Genomic DNA, 20,864 nt, shown 5'->3' with positions numbered 1-20,864 from the left:
TTTCTTCAGCTCTCAGAAGTCCTGAGAGCAGGGTAGCCCAGAGCTCAGCCCTTTCCCCGTCTTGTAACATTAACTACCATTTATGAGCGCTGTGAAGGTAGAGAAAGAAGCCCAGGCCACTGCTGGTGGGAAAGTAAACTGACAACCATTCTTGAGGACAACTGAAATTGGATGTTTCAGAATTTTCTTATAGATACACTCCCAGAAAGGTTCAAAGATAACAAAAATAAAAATGGTTGCTGAAACAAAAAGGTTTTTGTTTGTTTTGCTGGGGATCAAACTCAGGGAGCCACACATGCTCGGCTATGCTCCCAGGCCAGGAACAAAGCTGATAACAGCAGCATTCCAACAACAATTTCTTTGGAGCAACACCATTTGTTTAAATTAATGGTTCTAACCACAAATATGTCATCCAAAAGTATTTCTTTAAGCATACTATTTAGGATTTGCTAAACAGCAAAGCCATTTAGAGACACTTGGCCTCAAAGCCTAGCTCTCTCACCACAGGTATCCTCTCAGTCCTATTACCGAAGAGCCCTGTGCCTCAGTCACCTCTTTTAAGAGTGAACGTGGATGTTGTGAGGACAGGTCTAGGGAGGAACACGGCACCCAGGGTGTGTACAGTAAATGTTAGGTATCATCAATGCCACTGCACATACTTAGAAGTAAAATTCAGTTTTTTATCAGAGTCCTCTTTCTACTCAATAATTCTGAACTACTGAGGCTTGCCACCTTCAGTATGCATTATAAAGCTAAGGGACAATAATGCAGAGATGCCAGCTAAATATTTTACTCCCTGGAGGCTTAAGACAGCATAGACCAGCAAGGGAGGCCTAGTCTCAGCCGGAGGTACTCAATGAGTCAGAGACCACACTCAGACACTTCCTTACCTCACACTTTCGATCTGCTTCAGAGACATTGAGGTTGTCTATGTTCTGCTCAATGGTCTTGTACGAATGCTTCTTCTTTGGCTTTGAAGCTTTTTTGGTTGTTCCTATTTCAGTAGCACTTCCATCTGAAAGAAGGAAGAAGACTGTACCGCAAGACCTGCTTTGTAGCATGTGGCCAAACTAATGAAGTCAAGTTCTTCAAAACCATAACAATTGCTCATATTTAAACATAAAATTCTCTCAAAGCAACAACTTATCTAAATCTGTAGCTGATGGAAAAACTGAATTACTAGATTTAAGTATCTGGGATCTAATACAAGTTGACTTCCAAAGATGCCCAATGAGAAGCTCCTAGCTGGTGATATTTACTTGACCTTTCCTAAGGAAAACCTAAAAGCTTTTAGAAGGTCCTTCTCCTTTACAAAGAAAAATAACACCACTGCAGCCCAAAGCAGCCAAGTAGAAGGGGAGCACCAAAGGCCCATAAGAAAGAGTGAAATGATCTGGGTGTGGTGGTGCACACCTGTAATCCCAGCAGCTCGAAAGGCTGAGGCAGGAGGATTGAGAGTTCAAAGCCAGCTTCAGCTGGTGGGGCGCTTGGCAACTAAGTGAGACTCTGTCTCTAAGTAAAATAAAAGGCTGGAGATGTGACTCAGTGTCAAGTGCCCCCCCAGTTCAATCCCTGGTACCTGCCTCCCCAAAAAAGAAAAAGCAAAATGATTCCAAAAACACCAGCAATAAGAAGAGTTCCCAGCGAATAAAGTAATTATCCCTGGTGGTGCACTATCTACATTTTTTTGTGATCTTCTCATGAAAGTCCATATATATTCTTCTGCAAATGTCCATGTCTTCAATAAAATGAGGTGACCAATTTCTTGCAACTTCATTCCAATGACACTCAAATAACTACCTGGTATACCCTAAAAGAAGCACCTTAAGTCTAGATCCCAACCCACACACCTGCACCATGGCCCTCCACTTCTTCCGGAGAAGGTGCATCTTTGCCCAGTCCCCCAAGGACTCTGTACACATCAGCATGGACAGCATCCACCCGCACAGCATAGATCTTGGTGCTGGCATCCAGGGTGCCAGCAGCCACCTAGCCAAATAAGCAGAGCTATGTTCATGAAGAAGCAGAGAAAAGCATTCTGAACAGTTTCATTAAATATTTACTTGCCCTGTGGAAAAAAAATGACAGAGATGCCCCCAACCCTGATAAGACTAAACACATCTGTCCTCTCTGCATTTCATCAGTTGAGGAAAGAAGGTAAAGTAACCACTATCATGTCTAATCAGGAGGCTCTTGTGTATCTATCTGCAAACACTGTGTTATGTTAAGCATTAGAAATGACCACCACAGGCACGGTGGCGCACACCTGTGATCCCAGAAGCTCAGGAGGCTGAGGTAGGAGGATCATGAGTTCAAAGCCAGCCTCAGCAACTTAGCGAGGCACTAAGCAACTCAGGGAGATCTTTTCTCTAAATTAAATATAAAAATGGGCTGGGGATGTGGCTCAGTGGTTGAGTGCCCCTGAGTTCAGACCCTGGTGCCAAAAAAAACCACCACCATTCACCTAGGCAGGAGAAAAAGCACATGTCCTTCTTACTTTAAAGTTGGTTGGTTCCGTGTCCTTCTGTTTAAGGATTTCTGACATAAAATCAATCAAGTGCAAGCCAAAAGCATTCTTGGTAGTGATTTTCTGAAAAGAGAAAATTGTAGGAAGATTTGTTATTCATAGACTAGCTTATATAAATAATCCTACTCTGAACATAGGAAGCTAAGTTTCCATACAGGAAAACCCACATCTTGCCACGGATCTCAACTATACAAACATTTGATGACACGACCAAGCCCACACACACCCCTCCTCTCCTCTGGGGCCTGAAGAGTGAGCGCATGCGTCCTGAGGCCTCCTATACACAAGGGGCAAGGTCATGCTCAGGTGGACTCTGCTGAGGCAGGTGCCATCCTCATTCCCACTGAACAGTGGGTGGTGGGGGCCCCAGGACACACTGTTAGCTCTGGGGGCTCCCCGTTCACCCTTAGGCCCAGCTGCCTTTCCAGAGGAACTGCAGCAGCAGGCCACTTGCCAGAGAGCACCAAGGCCCACAGGAGACAGTAAAACCACAGCAAGAAACACCTGCACTAGGAAAGCACTGGAGAATAAAAGAATTACCACGGGCTGGTGTTGTGGCTCAGGGGCACAGGGTACAATCCTCGATACCACATAAAAAATAAATAAGTAAAATAAACGTATTGTTTCCAACTTCAACTAAAAAACATTTTTTAAAAAACATTTATCATGCATTCTCCATGCAATCAAGAGAGCTAGACTGCTGTGATCAAAATATAAAATCTTGCCAGCGTGATGGGGCACACCTATAATCCCAGTGGCTTGAGAGGCTGAGGCGGGAGGACTGCCAAGTTCAAAGCCAGTCTCAGTAAAAGTGAGGTGCTAAGCAACTCAGTGAGACCCTGTCTCTAAATAAAATACAAAATAGGGCTGGGTTTGTGGCTTAGGGGTTGATGCTCCTGAGTTCAATCCCCAGTACGAAAAAAAAAAAAAATGCAAAATGTTCAATGATAAGCCAGAAAATACTCACGTTCTCAGTGGATAGTTTGATACAAGTGGAGTAATGTTCTGTGATCTGTGTGTTTGTGAATTTCGGTACTGTAGTGGAAACATCAACACTCCTAAAGGGAAAACAACCAGACACTCTGGCAAGGACTCATGACACCATGAGTTCCTACAACCCAGAACCCATAAGGAGACGCTGGGACCCACAAGCCGAGGGCCACCCAGGAGAGCCCGCTCAGATGTGCACTGCTCACCTGCTGATGGGGGAGGCCAACAGGTGAGGCGAGTCGGCACTGAACTGCAGGTCCAGGACCCGGGAGCGCCTCCGCTGCAGCCGCTCCTTTTCATCATCATTCTGAGGGAAGTCTTCAAGGACCGGGGTGACAGGAGTGCTGAGCGGGGCCTTCCTGGGCAGAGGCATGGGGCATGCCCGTTCCAAAGGTGAGGAGGTACTGTGGGTGTGTCCACGGGTCTCTGAGGAAGAGCCATTCACTGTGGTTGGCAGTGAGGAACGATGTCTGTCTGGGCCTCAGGGGACTTGATCTGGCTCAGGGCAGAGGCCCACCCACACCCCACCAAGATCTCTGCCTCCAGTCTGTGATGCCAGACCTCAGAGGGGCCTAGCAAGGCTGAAATACAGGCTACTGTCAGACAGGCTGGGTTCCAATCCCAGCTCCTCCAAGTTCTGATGGGGGACAGAGGATGTCACAAATATGTAAAACAAATAGAAAATTCTAAAGAAGGGCTCACAGGTCACTTGCTAACTACAAAGGAAGTCTTTTACAGTGAACGATCAGCAGTCACCACGTTGACACCTGAAGCTGATTCATCTCCTGATGCTGTACAACATGAAATTCAGAGAATCTTTCGGAAACACTCCAGCCAAAGTTGTTGAACCTAAATCTAACCAAATTTCAGATCTAACTTCCAGTTCATAAGGAAAACAGGGGTTCAGGAATAAGCTGAGCCAAGACCATGCAGATATTTAGGGGAAGCTCATGAAAGCAGAGGGAACAGCAAACACAAAGGTGGCACTGCGTGGGCAGCGAGGAGCAGTGGTCGCGGGAGCCGCAGGGCAGCACCAGAGGTTAACAGGGACAGACCCTCCAGGGCTGGGGAGCAGGAGCACCAGTCAGGACAAGGGAAGGACAATTACTCACAGGCCACCTGGAGTAAGTGGAAAGGGATGGGACGACGAGAAGAATAAAGTGACCTAACCTGGGCTTCCAGGGAGCATTCTGGCTCCATGCAGAGGACAGACTGAGCGGGGAGAACAGGCAAGTAGGAAGGAAGGCCAAACTAGTAGGCAACTGCCAACAACCAGAGGTGGCAGTGAGCTGGACAGCGTGTCCAGACAGGGCCAGCATGACTTCCTGACGGATTAAGTGCGGGGTGTGAAGACCCAAGGCTAATTCCAATGTTGTTCTGAACAACTGATGAAACGGGCTTGCCAGGATCTGAGAGGGAAGACAGAGAAGCACACTGCAGGCAGGGAGGGGGCCCAAGGCGCCAGGCCTGGCGTGCTTAAAGGCATCCAGTGGCCAGACGCTGGACAACTAACCCAGAGTCCAGGGAAAAGTCCCCAGCTAGATATGTGAATTTGGGAGTCCTGAGCATACACAGGGTATTCAAAGCCATGAAACCAGATGCTCACTGAAGAAGTAAGAGAAGAGAAAGACAAGCAGCGTCCAAGACAGCGTGGACTTGAGAAAAAAACAGCAAGAGATGGGGAAGGGGCAACTACGAGGAGGGAGGAAAACAGGAAGAGGGAGCCTTCTAAAGCCAGGCGAGAAGAGGTCGAGGAGAGGAAGGAGCTGTGAGCTAGTCGATTGTGGCTGACAGGTCAGATTAGATGAGGACTCAGATGACCACTGTGTCTGCAATCTAGAGGTCACTGGTCTGAACCAAGCAGTGCTTTTTTTTATTTTGAGACAGGGTTTCACTAAGTTGCTTAGGGCCTAGCTAAGTTGCTGAGGGCTGGCTTTGAACTTGCGATCCTCCTGCCTCAGCCTCCTGAGCCACTGGAATTACAGGCGTGCGCCATCACACCTGGCTAGAGATCTTGACATGAGCAGTTTTCCTAGAGAAAAGGGAAGAAGCTAAGCTAGGGTAGATAGAGGAGAGGATAGGAGAAGAAGAACCAACAGATGAGGTTTTCAGGACTGGAAAACAAAGGAGGGAGGTTAGAAAAGGGGTCAAGAAAGCAATTTTCAACATGAAAAACCACCACCAAACTCAACAAGGTAGAAAGAATGAAGCAAAGACATAGTACCAGTTTTCTAGCACTACTGGAACAAACCACCACACATAACAGGGTGCAGTGGTGCACACCTATAATCCCAGCGGCTCAGGAGGCTGAAGCAGGAGGATACGGGTTCAAATCCAGCCTCAGCAACAGTGAGGCACTAAGCAACTAAGTGAGACCCTGTCTCTAAATAAAAAATACAAAATAGGGCTGGGGATGTGGCTCAATGGTCAAGTGCAGTGAGTTCAATTCCTAGCACCAAAAAGAAAAAAAAAAAAAGTCCACGTATTCTTCAGGTCTGGTGGTCAGAAGTCTAAAATCAAGGTATTAGCAGGGTGGCGCACCTTCTGGAGGCTTTAATGAGGAATTTATTCTCTTTCATTTTTCAAGAAGCCTTTAGAATCTGCCTATATCCCTTGGTTCCTGGTCCCTTTCTTTTAAAAAAGTATTTTTTAGTTATAGGTGAACACAATATCTTATTTTATTTTTAAGTGGTGCTGAGGATCAAAGCCAATGCCTCACACATGCTAGGCAAGCACTCTACCTCTGAGCCCCAACCCCAGTCCCTGGTCCCTTCCTTTTATCACTTCAATCCCTTGCTCCTATCATCACATCTTCTCTGACTCTGGCCCCTCTACCTCCTCTTATAAGGACCAGTGTGATTACACTAGGTCCACCCAGATGACCCAGGGTCCTCTAGCTTCAAGACCTCTAGCTTCATCACATCTTCAAAGTTCCTTTCCACAGACATGGACGATAACACATTCACAGGGTCTGGAAACCTTGGGGGCATTACTCAGCCTACAACAGGGATATCACAAAAGGAAGGGTCAAAATGACTGAACAACATTCTCAAATACATAAAGGAGTGGGCTTTGTGAAGAACAGAGCGAGTCCAGCCCCATCATAGGAGGGACGACAGGGTACACAGGAGCATGCAGGGGAGCAGGAGCATGCAGAAGAGCAGGTACATGCAGGGGAGCAGGAGCATGCAGAAGAGCAGGTACATGCAAGGGAGCAGGAGCATGCAGGGTACCGAGAAGCATACAAGGGAGCAGGAGCATGCAGGGTACCGAGAAGCATACAAGGGAGCAGGAGCATGCAGGGTACCGAGAAGCATGCAGGGGAACAGAAACATGCAGGGGAGCAGGAGCATGCAGGAGAGCAGGAGCAGTGGTGGACCTGCCTCATTCTATCTTGATCGCCCCCTTATCTTCCCTGTACAATAGGGACAAGTGGAATCAAAAAATTTAGCAGCCAAGGGGAGGGCGGGAAGAGGGTGCTGGAGATCTGAGGAGAAGGGAAGGTCTGAGTAGTAAGTCATCTAGGAGTAGGAGAGTGAATGAACCAGGAAATACAGTGTGACTGCTGGGCAGCTCAGGGTCCCCTTGAGACCACTCAGTAGGTCACAGCCCTGCTGTTCTCTCACCACTGCCTGGTGTGCGGAGGCTGGTGCCATCGTCAGGTGTGCAGAATAGGCCGAGCTTGAATTAATCAGCAGGGTGACCTTGTGGAGCGGTGTTCAGAAGCAGGAGGAAGGCAAGGGGAAGGTGCCCATTATATGGACTGACAGGGAGGTAACCAAGGTAAAGAGGGGAACAATGGCGCGGCAAAGCTGAGGGATGGTAAACAGCAGAAGCACACAGGGCCACTGGATAAAAAGACGGTTAGAGCCAGGGGCATAAAAGAACATAGGCTAAAAAGACAGGGTGGTACTTGAGAAGTGGGGTACTTTCTGTGGGCATAGCTCAGCAGTGGAGCCTTTGTTTAGGATACACAAAGCCCTGGGTTTGAAACCCCAGTACCACACAGTGGCATGCCTGTAATCCCAGCTACCTGGGGAGCTGATGCAGGAGGATTGCCAAATTCAAGGCCACCCTGGATCCAGGGTGGAAAGACGCTGTCTCAAAACAAAAAAGGGCTGGGAATGCAGTTTAGTGTAGACTGTCCCTGAGTTCAACCCCCAGTACTGCAAAAAAAAAAAAAAAAAGTCAGGTACTTAAAACTGAGGTGATGGGCTGGTGAAGTTATTGTTAATGACAAGATCTAGGGTGTGACTGTGGTAGTGAATGGCTGTGACCTACTGTATTAGGGCAGGCTTATGACCCCTGGATGAGAGAAAGATGAAGGAACTCAGAAGATGTTTCTAGGTGGGAAGTTTCCAGATTTAAAAATCAGAAGGCCTTGCTTTATCCCCACTTCATCACTGACTAGTTGGTGAAATTTTAAGCAAGCAATTGCTCCAAGAATTTGCTTGTTCACCTCCCCAAATAAGACTAAGAACACAGAGCAGGCAGGGAGTGTAGCTCAGGGGTAGAACACTTGCCCAGCATGTGAAAGCCCAAGGTTCCATCCCCAGCAACACACACCCATCTTAGCTGGTTCAAAATTGCTGATTCCGGGGCTGGGGTTGTGGCTCAGAGGTAAAGTGCTCATCTAGCATGTGTGAGGCATTGGATTCAATCCTCAGCACTATCTGAAAATAAAATAAAGATATTGTATCCACCTAAAACTGAAAAATAAATATTTAAAAAAATTGGTGATTCCAAAGTGATATACAATAAACATGAAATGGCTGCCCATGTGAGGGGGAGGGAATAGGATTGATGAGTAGGTATAAAAGGGAATAAATACAAGAATCTCCCAGGCTGGGGATATAGCTCAGTTGGTAGAGTGCTTTCCTAGCATGCACAAGACCCTGGCTGGGTTCAATCCCCAGCACCACAAAGAAAAAAAAAATTCTCTTGGGCTGGGATCGTGGCTGTGTTAGAGTGCTTGCCTGGCATGTGTGAGGCCCTGGGTTTGATTCTCAGCACTGCATATAAATAAAATAAAGGCCCATCAACAACTAAAAAAAAAAAAAAAAAAAAGAATCTCAGATACTCCCCTGATGGCTTCCCACAAGTTGGAGAGTATTATTAATGTAACTATCACCTGAGTCCAAAACAAAAGTCAAAATAGAAAGGAGATAAGAAACATTTTTAGGGACAAAATCAAGAGTACTCGTGACGAGCTGGGAGCAGTGGTGCACACCTATAATCCCAATGGCTTGGGAGACTGAGGCAGGAGTGTTATAAGTTCAAAGCCAACCTCAGCAACTGAGTGAGACCCTGTCTCCTATTTAAAAATTAAAGGGGTTGCGGATGTGGCTCAGTGGTTAAGTGCCTCTGGGGTCAACCTCCAATACTTAAGAAAAGTTCTTGTGACTGTTTACATGTGGGCACTGCAGAGTAAGGAAGGGAACTGGACCTTGAGAGAAGAGATCTTAGCAGAAATAAAGAGGAAAACTTGAAAATTAGAAACATGCTTTAATTCTCCTAATCTTCTTTCCCTGATTTCTCTTTGCCTCTAACATGCATCCATCCATTCCACGCATCATTACCAAGTGCACATACTTCCTGTGTTTACATCCTCATCTGTTTTCAACCCCTCTGGTCAGACTCCATCCTTACCACTTCATGAAAACAGTCTTGCCATGGTCAGCTGCAACACCCATGCTGTCAAACACCGTGGCACTTCTCAGGCCTCATGGCTCTTGAGACTGAGCAGCATTTGAAATACCTGATGATCCTTTCTTTCTTTAAACACTCTTAGCTTCTATGATACCACTGTCTTTTGAGTTTTTTCAGCACTTCTCCTGTGCGGTTTCTGAATGCTGGTACTGGGTGTACTCTCTACAAGGTTCTCCTAGTGATCTCACCTGCCCATATGGTTTTATGATCTAGATGGTGATGATGATACGTGTACGGATTTATTTCTCAGTCCATCAGTCACACCTCTGAATGCCAAATCCTTATTCAAGTGACTATGGAGTCTTTGACTTCAGTGTCTCTGGGGTAAGTCACACTTACTATGTCCAAAATATTAATTTATTTCCAATCTTCTTACAAAGACCTTCTAGGTCCTGCCCACCTGTCCAACCTCATTCACTAAGCTTAATCACAATGTTTTAGTTAGGTCCTAGTGAAAGCCAGGATCAATCTTCCCTGTTCATTCTGCACATGCTTCTGCCTGGAACACTTAAAATCTTTCTTGAGGGGCTGTGGATGTAGCTCAGTAGCATAGTACTTGCCTGCTTGCCTATCTTCCATAAGGTCCTAGGTTCAATTCCCAGCACCACAAAATAGAAGAAAACAAAAACAAAATTTTCCTAATCTACAGAAACCCCACACTGTTCTAGTCTCGATCACAGCACTAAACCTCATCTGTTAACTATTTAGTGTATTGTTTGTCTCCTAAACTAGAAAACAGATCCAAGAGGGCAGAGATCTTATCTGCTGTGTCCCTTATTCCAGCACCTGACAAAGGGTCTGGCGCAAAGGGAGAGACCAATACTTTTGAATGAATGCAAAAAAAAATGCATGAACGCTAAGCAAGAGCTTCCCAACGCTTCCATGAAACTATTTTCTAATCCAAGGAAATCTTTTTAATGGAAACACACCAAGCGTGGTGCAGCTCAGGAACAAGCAGCTGGGTGGCCCGCGCGCCCCCGACGCCGGCCGACTCGCGTCCTGATTGGCCGAGCGCTCCCGCCCGGGCCTCCCTTCCCCTCCCCGCCGCCCCGCGCCCGCCCCGCGCCCGCCTCTGCCGGAGCCCGCGGACCGAGAACCGGGCTGAGCGGGTCCACACTCCCTCTCGGAACCGCCGGCCGCCTGCCCACCCGGACCGCCGCTCCGCGCCGGGCCTTGTCAGCCAGGCCTCACCTGGGCCTGGAGGTCCCATCTCGCCTCCAGTGTCTCCGGAACTGGGTTTAAATTGCGCGCGCTGAAACGCCCAGCGCCCAAACGGCCGTGTGACGTCACTAATGGGCGGGGCCTGGCCGCCTGCGCCTGCGCATACCGCTTTGGTCCGTCACGAAAAAGGGTGTCCGCGGGCTATGCGGGATCGCGGCCACCTGGGTTGGCAGCCCGTGGCCAGCGCCCTGTGAGTGGACGTCAGGCGGTCCGTATGAGAACCTTCTCCTCCCCAGCGCCAGTTCGAACTGGGCACCGAGGAGCCAGCGTCGAGCAGGGCGGACAAGGGCTTTGTAATGGGGAGGGAGATGACTCTCCTTGGTGACTTGCTGAGACCAGCAAAGGCAGCTGTGGGACCGAAGTGAGAGGGATCCTATGAGGCGCTTTCCAAGCAGGGAAAGGACGGAGGTAAAATGTGTGTAGAAAATGAAGGCCGTCGTTTTAATTCAGATTAAATCTTCCTGGAGGGCTGGGGTTGTGGCTCAGTGGTGGAGTGCTTGCCTAGCACGTGTGAGGAGGCACTGGGTGCAATCCCCAGCACCCCATAAAAATAAATAAAATAAAAAGGTATTGTACCGTCTACAATTAAAAAATATTTTAAAAGAAAAAATTCCTGGAAACCATCTTCTACCCCACCCCCCCATAACAAAAAGGTTGGAGAGCTGGAGTGTAGCTCAGTGGTAGAGCTTGTGCTTAATTAGCATCAAGGCCCTGGGTTCGTTCAATCCCCAGCAACGGGGAAAGAAAAAAAAAGTTGGAAAAATTGGAAAAGTTAATGGAACTTAGTATAAAATGCCATGTGTCCATTGAATGGTATTATGGGAGGAAATTGGGACAATTCCCTCAAATATCCATAGAACACCCTATAACTTTTCTTGGGGAACAGGAAGAGGAATATGCTGGGGATTGAACCCAAGAGCGCTTTACCACTAAGCTACATCCCCTGTCACAGGGCTTTACCAAGTTGCTGAGCTGGACTTGAACTTGCCATCCTCCTGCCTCAACCTCCTCAGTCCCTGGATTACACCTGGACACCTAACCTATAATTTCTTATGAATCACACATATGGTGTCTTTTAGTATGTTTCTCCTCAAGGCTGCTAGTGGCATTCAGAGTGCAACAATTCTTGATGTGGGCACCCCTTACCTTCATTGTAGAACTGTTGAGCATCCCTGACACCATTTGCCCACTAATTGCCATCTTGCCTCTCAATCCTTTTGACAACAAAAAACACAGCACTTTGTCAAAAGTCTCTTTTAAAGCTATTTGGTTTTTCTATGCCAGTGACCACTTTCAAATTTAGGCAGTGTGAGATAAGCAAAGAAAAGTTGACAGTGTTCTTCACCTCGTGGATGCCAGAGTCAGCACCCAAGAGTCATCCTGGATGTTGCCCTCTTTCCACACAATCCATTATCCAGCTTTCCTCTCCTAAAAATCTCTTTCAATATTGGCCTTTCTCCTTTTCATCCACATGACCTTCTTGCTGCCCTACTCTGGCCTCCTCATTGGGCCCAGAGTGGTGTTTGCCAAGTATAAATCTGATCTGTCACTCCCACTTATTCCCCACCACTTCCAGAAGTCTAAAACCCTTGAAAGGGTCCATTGTCCTGGGAACTTCTGCAGGGACCTCCAGGCCCTGCAGGGTCTGGCCCCCGTGGCCTCCCAGCCCCATTTTGAACCTTGCCTTCCTTGGTCCATACCCTCCAGCCAACTGGGCCTTTTTGCAGACTTGCCCTCCCCATGCCCGCCTCTCTTCGGGCCTCAGTATGTGCATTCTCCTCCACTTAACAACCTCATCCTCACCTTCACCCAGTTAGCTGTTAGGTTTCAGCTCCTGTCACTTTCTCATGGAGGCCTTCCCTAATACTCAAATCTCCTTACTGGAGGCTTCAAGAGAATAGTCCACATTGCAGTTTCCATGTGCTGGGTGACTTTCTTGTCTGTCCCCTCCAGACTGTCAACTCCATGGGGACAAATCAGTCTTTGTTCATTGTTTTCCCAGGGCTTGCTGCTAACCTAACCCAGCAAGTATTTAAATGGGTATTGAATGAACCTAGTGGGACAAGTTTAAATCCTGGATTGAGGCCCTGGGTTTACCCCCTGGCCATGGAGTGCCATCCTGGGTTGGTCATGTGAACCTCTCTGGACACCATTTTCTTCTCAGCCTATAAAATGGGGATGATCCCCCTTCACTGGATACTATGAAGAATTAGGTAATAGAGTCAACTCTGTGAGCATGTGGGCTCAGTATGTACTAGGGTCCCTGTCATCTCCTTTGCTTAACTGGTTCTCTCTGCTGAGCACACTTGAGGAAATAGTTGTGATCTTCAGGATGCGGGGCTGGGAGGGTGATAGGTGGCACTGTGGAACTAGCTTAGAGTTCTGGCAGAGCAGGCTCTTGGTAGCCCACTAGGTGAGGCTGAGGCTCTTCTTGGTGATAATGGAGCCTCCCAAGCTGACTGCTTGGGGCTGGGTGCAGGGGGCAGAGCCAGCTTCATCCCAGGTCTCTGTGGGGCAGACACACCCCATGCAAGCAGGTCTTTCTTCCTGCTCTGAATGCTGTCTTTGTTTTGGAGTTAGGGCTATTGAAGGTGCCAAAAGATTGCAAGATTTATCAGCAGTACGCAAAGCTCAGTTCCTCTGTATAAAAGTGGCAGGCCCCTCCCCCACTCGCAAGCTGCCAGAAAGGCAATGCTGGCGCCAGCCCTCTCCCACATTGTGCTCCTCTCTGGGATTCCCCCAGATACATGGACAGCAGCCTAAGTTTAGGTGAAGAACAGTGGAGTATCAACTAGCTACCTGAACAAGCTACCTTTGGGCTTCAAATTTGCTCTAACAGCTGGGCCCTGTGGCACAGACCTGTAATCCAGCTACTGGGGAGGTTGAGGCAAGAGGAACATAAGTTTGAGGCCAGCCTCAGCAACTTAATGAGACCCTGTCTCAAAAAGTAAAAAGGTCGGGCTGGGATTGTGGCTCAGCGGTAGAGCGCTTGCCTAGCACGGGTGGGACCCGGGTTTGATCCTCAGCACCACATAAAAATAAAGGCATTGTGTTGTGTCCATCTACACCTAAAAAATAAATATTAAAAAAAAGTAAAAAGGTCTAGTGATGTAACTCAGGGTAGAGGGCCCCTGAGTTCAATCCCCCCATACTAAAAAGAAGTTTGTGCTGCCTTTCCATTCTGTAACTGATTTATATCGCAATGTAGTTCCTGATTTAAACCATCAAGCAGTGGAACATACATATAGTGGAAATGGCTTAGCATTCATTTTGGCCTCTATGCAAATGCCTTTAATTTTTGTATGCCATATGACACTCCTGACCTCCTAAGACTGGGCTAAGAATCAACAATTTCTGTCTTCTAGAATTTCCAAACAGAACTATACCTCTCTTTATCTTAAAGTTAACATGGTGCCTTTTTTTTTTTTTTTTTTTCAAATCACTTTAACCCCTAAACGTTGTTTCATTCCAAAACCACTGAAAGCTTGTGAGGACAGGTACTTTCAAGACTCTGCCACCTCCTGAGCTATGTGACCATGGGAAAGTTGCATGCCTCAGTTTCCTCATATGTAAAATAGAGGGGATAAAGGACCTGCTTAGTGGGGTCCTAATGTGAGGATTAAATGAATTACCAGATGTAAAGCAGAACAGTGCCCGGACCACTAGGTCAGGGCCAAGCAGTCCCATTAACTAGAAATGCTGTTGTATCCTGGGGCTCGCTAGGTTTTGTTTCAGAATAAAGCTTAGCTTCCTAACTATCTGCAGAGGTTTCCCCTTTAATTGTGAAAGTATTCCCAGAGCACTACGGGTCTGTTCTTTTCATTACTGCTTGTTTTTGTTTTTTTTATTTCATGTACTCTTTCTTGTACCTTCTGCCCCACCCAAGTTTTGCTGACTGATCCCTTTGTAATTGCCTGCTCACTCATAAATTCATATTTTCTTGTCTCCTGTTAGACTAGAAACAGCCATGTAGACCTAAAGATCACACCTTCTTTCTACCTAGATAGACTTCTAGTGCTTACATTGTTTGTAGCCACTAAGATCTTTTAATGTCATTAATATTTTGGTTTGGGCACCATGAAAATTAATAACCTAGATGTTCCTTACTATATGAGTTACTCTTTCCTGGCTACTGGCCATGCCACTGGGAAACCACAGGGCAGACTGGTTTGAGGTACATTGAGAAATACCAGGATGTATGATGGAGCTGTCAGTAACATGAACTTCTTGGGAACAGACATGTAAGAATGCTGATCTGCTGAATGTATTATTGCGATTCCAGTTTATACAGAAAATAGCCTCCTTATTGATTTGGAACTAAAACACCAGCAAAGATTTTTCTCAACAAAAAATATACAGATGTTTTAAAAATACCAAGATCCCACTGACAGAATCAACCATCACTGCTTCTTACCTTGAAACCAGTACCTGGCAGATGCCAGCAGGTGACATGGGAGCAGAATAGCTTCTGCTGTGCAACAAGAGTCCCAAATATTGACTGATATTGGTTTCTGGGATATTTATTTTTCCTGGAGTGGAAGAAACTGTGGAGGTCTTAACACAAGTCCTAAAAGCCGGCATCTCACCCCTACCAAGGCCAAGTTGAATGTGGGGCCAGATCCTCTTCCCAACAGATCTTCCCTGGCCGTGCTGGGTAGGAACAGCTTAACCTTTCCAAAACAACCACACCCACCACTACTTCTTAACGCCCCTCCTCAGGGTGCTCAAGGTTTTGAAAGGAGGGGAAAATACACCAACCATCTCTCTTAGAATCAGGATTCTGTTGGAGTTGAACTGCTTCACAGTCCCTTCCTGTCCAGCCCTGGCAGTGGGCCTGGATTGTGATATCCCCCTTTTCAAAACCGCAAACATACTTCAAGTAATCCCTTTGTCATCTTTGATGAAAACACAAAGGCATGACCAGAAAATTCCAGCTACACATGGTAGCTAAACCTTTCCATATAACACACAAGTGGCTTCTCCTCAGAAACAAAGTGATTGATAATTACAGAGCCCCCAAAAAGATTGCCCTCAGCCTTTATATGGCCCAGGAAAGGTCATAAAATGTTGGCGCTTTCATTAAATATTATGGGACAAGTCACCATTGACTGAATATTTGTGAGTCAATGCTAAAATGATTTGGGCAGTACTGGAGTTTCTCTCAGTTCATAAAACAAACTATAATGTCATGAAAATAGGATTAATTAAAAAATGGAAAAAACATTTTGATTATATTTTCAACACAGCAAAGGTCTGAAAAATTAGATCGCAAAGTATGAGAAGCTGCCATCACAGTATTTGGGATAAGGTGGAGTCCCCTGGGAGGGAAATCCAGCTAACAGTTCAACAGGGACCCAATTCACAAGGAACGTGTGGGAACCATTCACAAAAAGAGGAGGCTGGGATGGAGGTATTCTCTGGTTCTCTTTTGCTTCCAGTGTTGATACAGAAACACAACTGCACAGGATCTCAGCTCCTTAGCTACAAGATCCTCCTGTAACGTCCAGTTCCCTGGACCTTCTTTGGGTCATGATGAAAGCTAAGTCAGGAGAAGACCTCAGCCCCCCTAGATTAGACCCTGCAGGCTGCATCTATCCTCAGGGACTCAGGCACTTCTCAGAGGGTGCCTTACTCTATCCACAGCCCCCACTGGCAAGGTGAAGGTCACATACATATACACCAGTGATATATATGGAAAGATAAACTCTTTGGCAGCCTGAGGAATTAGAAATACCTTCTTCCATTTTTGTGTTTTTTTTTTTTTTTTTTTTTTTTTAATGGCTTTTACATTAAGGTGCCCCAGCCAATGGGGCACAGGGCAGCGTTTTCACCTGGGTCAGAAGGTTGTGGAACTCTTCCACCGCCTGCTTGTGCGCCATGGGGTTCAGCACCAGGTGCTGGAAGAGATTGACAGGCTCAGCATTCCGAAATGTTTTCGGGATGGGGATGGTCAGGGGCAGGAAGTTGTTACCAATGAGGAAATGATTGAGGGACCTTTGCTGGAGGCCACGGCCCAAGAACCAGAGGAGGTCCTGCAGCCTCTGAGAAAGCATGCTCTGCTGCCAGTCTGTCAGGGGCAGCCGCAGCAACAGGTGCATGAGTGCCGTTTTGAAGTGGTAGGGGGTTAGGATGGGGTGGGATGCCCCAGGGGGCAAGCTCTGGTGGTCCTGGAGACTCAAAATAATCTGTAGGCACTTGAGGTGACAGGTGTTCTCAGGGGCAAAGCGCCCTACCAGCTTCAGGAACAAGTGCTCACAGGCTGCAAAGGACTCTGGCCAGTCCACACTGGTGAGCTGCTCCTGCTCAGAGGCTTGACTCACCAGGTAGACCAAGGTATCTTCCCGCTGTACCCCCAAGATCAAGCTGATTGACAGAAAGCGGCCTGAGCGGTAATCCAGCCTGATCTTACAGGAGGTGGTAGACGATGGCAGACTGAGTTTAAAGTCATACTTATGGGCCACCAAGGCCCAGGCATTGCCCACCATGTTCCGGAACCACTGCACAGTCTTGCACACATCCAGGTGCCTGCCGGTGCAGAGAGTTGCCTTGATGGAACTGCTACACTTTCCCAAGGCCACTGAGTGATCCTTGTGGTGGTGGACAAGGCACAGCACGTCCCCCAGGAGCTTCTCACGCTTGCACACACATTCGGACTCCACCAATACACAGCCACAGCGACGGCCAAGCGCCGGATCCCTCATCTCCAGGACAAACATGGTACCCTCTGGGGGAACAATGGGCACAAGTATATCAAATTTCTGGGTTTCATGGAGGGTTCCCCATTTCTCAAAGGCAGCCCCAATGCCCAGGCAGTCCTCCAACTGTGGGTGAGCCTCCCGGCGGCTGAGTGCCCGACAGGCCTCAATGAGATCATCCACAAAGCTCTCCACGAACTCGCAGGTGGATGGCAGGTCCCGGATAGCATTTTGGATATAGTGTTTGTAAAAGGATTCCAGGGTATCCTGGGAGGGGAAGTCGGTGAGCCAGTTGTAAGAAGTGACAGGCACAACACGCACTTCCTCCTCCTCATCGCTGCTGGACTCAAAGGCCGGTTCATGCTGCATGTTCTGTCGCAGGAACTCAAAGATGAGAAAAAGACAAAAGAGGCCAGCATTCCACAGGTTCCCCAGCAGCCAGCCCCAAGGACCCTCCTGGCCATTGGCCTGGAATGGCCACCCCGAAGTTTTCTTCCCCAGCACTAACTGATCACTGGACGTATCTCCTCTCCAAAAGCTCTCTGCCCTCTGCTTCTGCTCGGCCGCTCGCTTTCTGTCTTCAAACTCTGTCTCTAACTGCCGCATCTCCTCGCTCATTCGCTTTTCCATCTGCCGACTCCTGGCAAGTGTGTCCAGGTCCATCCGGTCACTGACCATCAGGGGGTGGTGTACAATATACATCACTGCCAAGAACAGCAGGCTTATCACAGCCATGGAGGCCTCTGCATCTGGAGAAGTGGGAGGATGGGAGTCAGTGATGATCTTCCAGAGGCATCTCTCTCCAGCGCATGCTCCCCAGAGCCCTGGTAACCCCAAATCCTGGAAGTCAACTACTCAGGAGGAACAGAAAGCTCACAGAGCCAGGCTTGGACAGAGCAAGGGTGGTCTGCCTGGGAAGAGGTTTGGGAGAAAGGGGGACAGCAGGATGTGCCATTCAGTCTCTCTGCTGCTTTCCTTCCACATGATGTGGGTGGTATTTAGGCTTCCGCTGGGCAGACAAGGGACTGTTTCATTCCAATGTAGGATGGGGAGGGGGACCCTTGCGGTGGGGTGGCCTCACCCAACTACTCATCAGTCCACCTTGGGCACCAGAGATGCCCTGCTGATCCCAGAGGCTCCCTTCCACAGACAGAGGGCCCTGAGTCCGCCTGGCCACACCTTTCCTCTTGCAGCCTGAGGCCCCAGCTGTAGCATCCCACTTCCTCTGTGACTTCACAATGCTCATGCTGCTCACCCTGTATCATCTGGACTATTCAGCCTCACCCTTTGGCCCACTGGGCACCTGGAGGCACAATGCTACCAGCTCTTTGCTGCTGTGCCCTCTGAGGTCCCCAGAGGGGCTGCCAGATACCCCATCAGTGCAGCTCCACTGCTCAGTCCAGGAAACAGGCTCAAGGCCCTGACAGCCAGCCAGGGTAGGTTCCCCGGCCTCCCCACCCAACACCCAAGCCCAAGAGCTAAGGGACTTACCAGAATCATGAAGATCTGTGCCTCCCAGGTGCCTAGGACGCCGAAGCCAGGTGTGGGGCCCTCTTCCCTTTGGCACTTGGCCTCGCTTTTCTCACCACCCTCTCCAGGAGCCCTGAAAAACTTACAAGTTATCTGGGGGCTCTGACCCAAAGTGGGGCCCTCCGACCATTGATGACTTCTCCAAATCCACGCCCAGAGAATTGTATGATCGACCTCTCAGAACTAGACCGAGGACCCATCCCTTCCCTGGGTTTCAGCCGGGACCTGGGGCCAGGTTGCTCACCGTCGTCGGTGTTAGCAGGAACACGGTCTTAAAGAGACAGGGCGGCTCCACCGCCCCTGCCTTCTTCCTGGCGGGGTGTGGGCTCCCGATTCACCTCCCGGACCACATGCCGGAGAGGTCCCGCTCCCCGCTCCCGGCGCACTGACCATGCCTGTCCGAGCGTCCGCGAGTCTGCGCGCGGCGGGCGCGGGCCACCCCAGCCCTGCCGAGCGGGCTCCGAGGGCGCCGGCCCGCCGCAGCCGCTCCCGCCGCCGGCTCCGCCCCGCCCAGCCCTGCGAGCTGCTCCCCGCCCAGGCCCGCGCCCGCGCCCGGGGATCTCCGCCGGCGCACGAGCTCAGTCGGCCGGCTCCGGGGACTGGGGGACAGCTGGGGACAGCAGAGGGTCTGCAGCGCCGCCCGCTGCCGCTTGACCTCCCTAGGTGGCCAGCGGGCACTGGAGGGTCCGCAGTCAGCCTCACTCGGCTGAGTTCGTGGAGTGTAACTCGCTGGGAGTTAGGGGTGAGGATGGTGGTGGCGAAGCTGCAGATTGACGGGGAAAGCCATTCTCACTCCGGCCAGGCTCTGAGTAAAGTAGGACGGGAAACAGGGGGTGTTTTCAACTCCCAGCCCACGCCCAGGCGCAGGTGTCTTTCCCCAGCCCCTTTCTCTTTCAAAGTGACTCTCAAGAAGGACTAGAGAGCCCTGGTCTGGTCCTTTCATGAGAGGCACTTTGAAGCTTGCCACTCTAGCCATCTTGGAGGAGGAAGCCTAAACCAAGCCAGGGCAGTGGCTCACGTCTATAATCCCAGATACTTGGAAGGCTGAGGCAGGAGGATCACAAGTTTGAGGCCAGCAACTTAGCGAGATACTCTCTTGGGGGAGGAAAGAAAGAGAGAGAGAGAGAGAGAGAAGGAGGGAGGGAGGGAGAGAGAAAGAGTAGGCATGTAACAATAGGTAGTACAAATTACACCATCATGTATAACTATAATGCACGAATAAAATAAGGAAAAAAAATTAAAATGAAAAGGAGGGGAGATGTAGCTCAGTTGCAGAGGATTTACCTAGCATGTGTGAGGCCCTGGGTTCAATCTTCAGCACTAGAGAGGAAAAAAGAATCCTAAACCTAGGGGCAGCTCTGCTGATGACACAATTATATAAAAGAATGTAATAAAGTATGGAGGCTTGGACATGCTGTATCACTCATTAAGAAATGCCAACAGGCTGCTCCAGAGGGCTCACAACTGTTATCACAATGGATCAGGAGGCTGAAGCAGGAGAATGTCTCAAAAAAGGCAGGGGTGGGGGCTGGGGTTGTGGCTTAGGGGTACAGCCCTTTCCTGGCAGTAGTAAGGCTCCAGGTTCCACCCTCAGCACCACATAAAAATGAAAGTACTGTGACCATCCACAACTAAAAAAAAATTTTTTAAAGATGGAGGATGTGGGGCTGGGGATGTGGCTCAAGCGGAAGCGTGCTCGCCTGGTGTTCGTGCAGCCCGGTTCGATCCTCAGCACCACATACAAACAAAGATGTTGTGTCCACTGGGAACTAAAAAATAAATATTAAAAAAATATTCTCTCTCTCTCTCTCTCTCCCACTCTCTCTTTAAAAAAAAAAAAAAAAAAAAAAAGATGGAGGATGTGGCTCAGTGGTTAAATGCCCTTGGGTTCAATCCCTGGTACCAAAAATAAATATATACATAAAAACATACATACATACAGAAAGAAAAAAAAGAAACCCCCGTGGGCAACAGGGCTGGTGGCTTGTGTAGTGACAGTACACTTGCTCAGCATACTCAAGGCCCTGGATTTGCAAACCCAGTAAAGGGGTGTGTGTGGGGGGATCCATGATGAATTTCCTTAAATGGATTTTCAGAGTATCAGAAAAAGCCCTCAGTCTTCCTGTCCTTTGTCAGCTGTCTGAGGAGCAGAGGAAATGATGACCATTATATACTAACTGAAACCAATCTGC

At 48.6% G+C, this 20,864-nt stretch overlaps 2 protein-coding genes and 1 pseudogene across 3 annotated transcripts in view; 1 reads left to right on the top strand and 2 right to left on the bottom strand.

Moving 5' to 3' along the window:
* Positions 1-18,984, bottom strand: part of Ncaph (non-SMC condensin I complex subunit H) — a 41,827-nt gene extending 22,843 nt beyond the window's left edge. The window contains exons 1-6 of the mRNA XM_077105185.1: positions 18,917-18,984; positions 3,724-3,943; positions 3,495-3,585; positions 2,498-2,590; positions 1,851-1,989; positions 891-1,015 (exon numbers count right to left, since the gene is read on the bottom strand). Of these exons, the coding sequence (XP_076961300.1) occupies positions 891-1,015; positions 1,851-1,989; positions 2,498-2,590; positions 3,495-3,585; positions 3,724-3,890 (615 nt within the window). The 5' untranslated portion in view covers positions 3,891-3,943; positions 18,917-18,984. The remainder of the gene's footprint in view (positions 1-890; positions 1,016-1,850; positions 1,990-2,497; positions 2,591-3,494; positions 3,586-3,723; positions 3,944-18,916) is intronic.
* Itpripl1 (ITPRIP like 1) lies at positions 15,658-19,005 on the bottom strand. 2 transcript variants are annotated; one of them, XM_076833002.2, is made up of 3 exons: positions 18,917-19,005; positions 18,634-18,745; positions 15,658-17,891 (listed from the first exon to the last, which is right to left on the bottom strand). In XM_076833002.2, the coding sequence occupies exon 3, from the start codon at positions 17,875-17,877 to the stop codon at positions 16,237-16,239; it is 1,641 nt and encodes a 546-aa protein (XP_076689117.1). In that variant the 5' UTR covers positions 17,878-17,891; positions 18,634-18,745; positions 18,917-19,005; the 3' UTR covers positions 15,658-16,236. The 2 variants fall into 2 exon arrangements, with proteins under 2 accessions (XP_076689117.1, XP_076689118.1); XM_076833003.2 differs by lacking the exon at positions 18,634-18,745.
* A 58-nt stretch (positions 19,006-19,063) lies between these two features.
* Positions 19,064-20,864, top strand: part of LOC143637870 (ubiquitin-ribosomal protein eS31 fusion protein pseudogene) — a 21,471-nt pseudogene continuing 19,670 nt past the window's right edge.

This window comes from Callospermophilus lateralis, chromosome 14 (assembly GCF_048772815.1).
Source record: "Callospermophilus lateralis isolate mCalLat2 chromosome 14, mCalLat2.hap1, whole genome shotgun sequence".
NCBI classification, from domain to species: Eukaryota; Metazoa; Chordata; class Mammalia; order Rodentia; family Sciuridae; genus Callospermophilus; species Callospermophilus lateralis.
This window is presented reverse-complemented; position numbering and strand designations above follow the sequence as displayed.

Coding starts and splice junctions, on each gene's coding strand:
- Itpripl1 (XM_076833002.2), bottom strand. CDS start 17,877: ATGGCTGTGATAAGCCTGCTGTTCTTGGCAGTGATGTATATTGTACAC.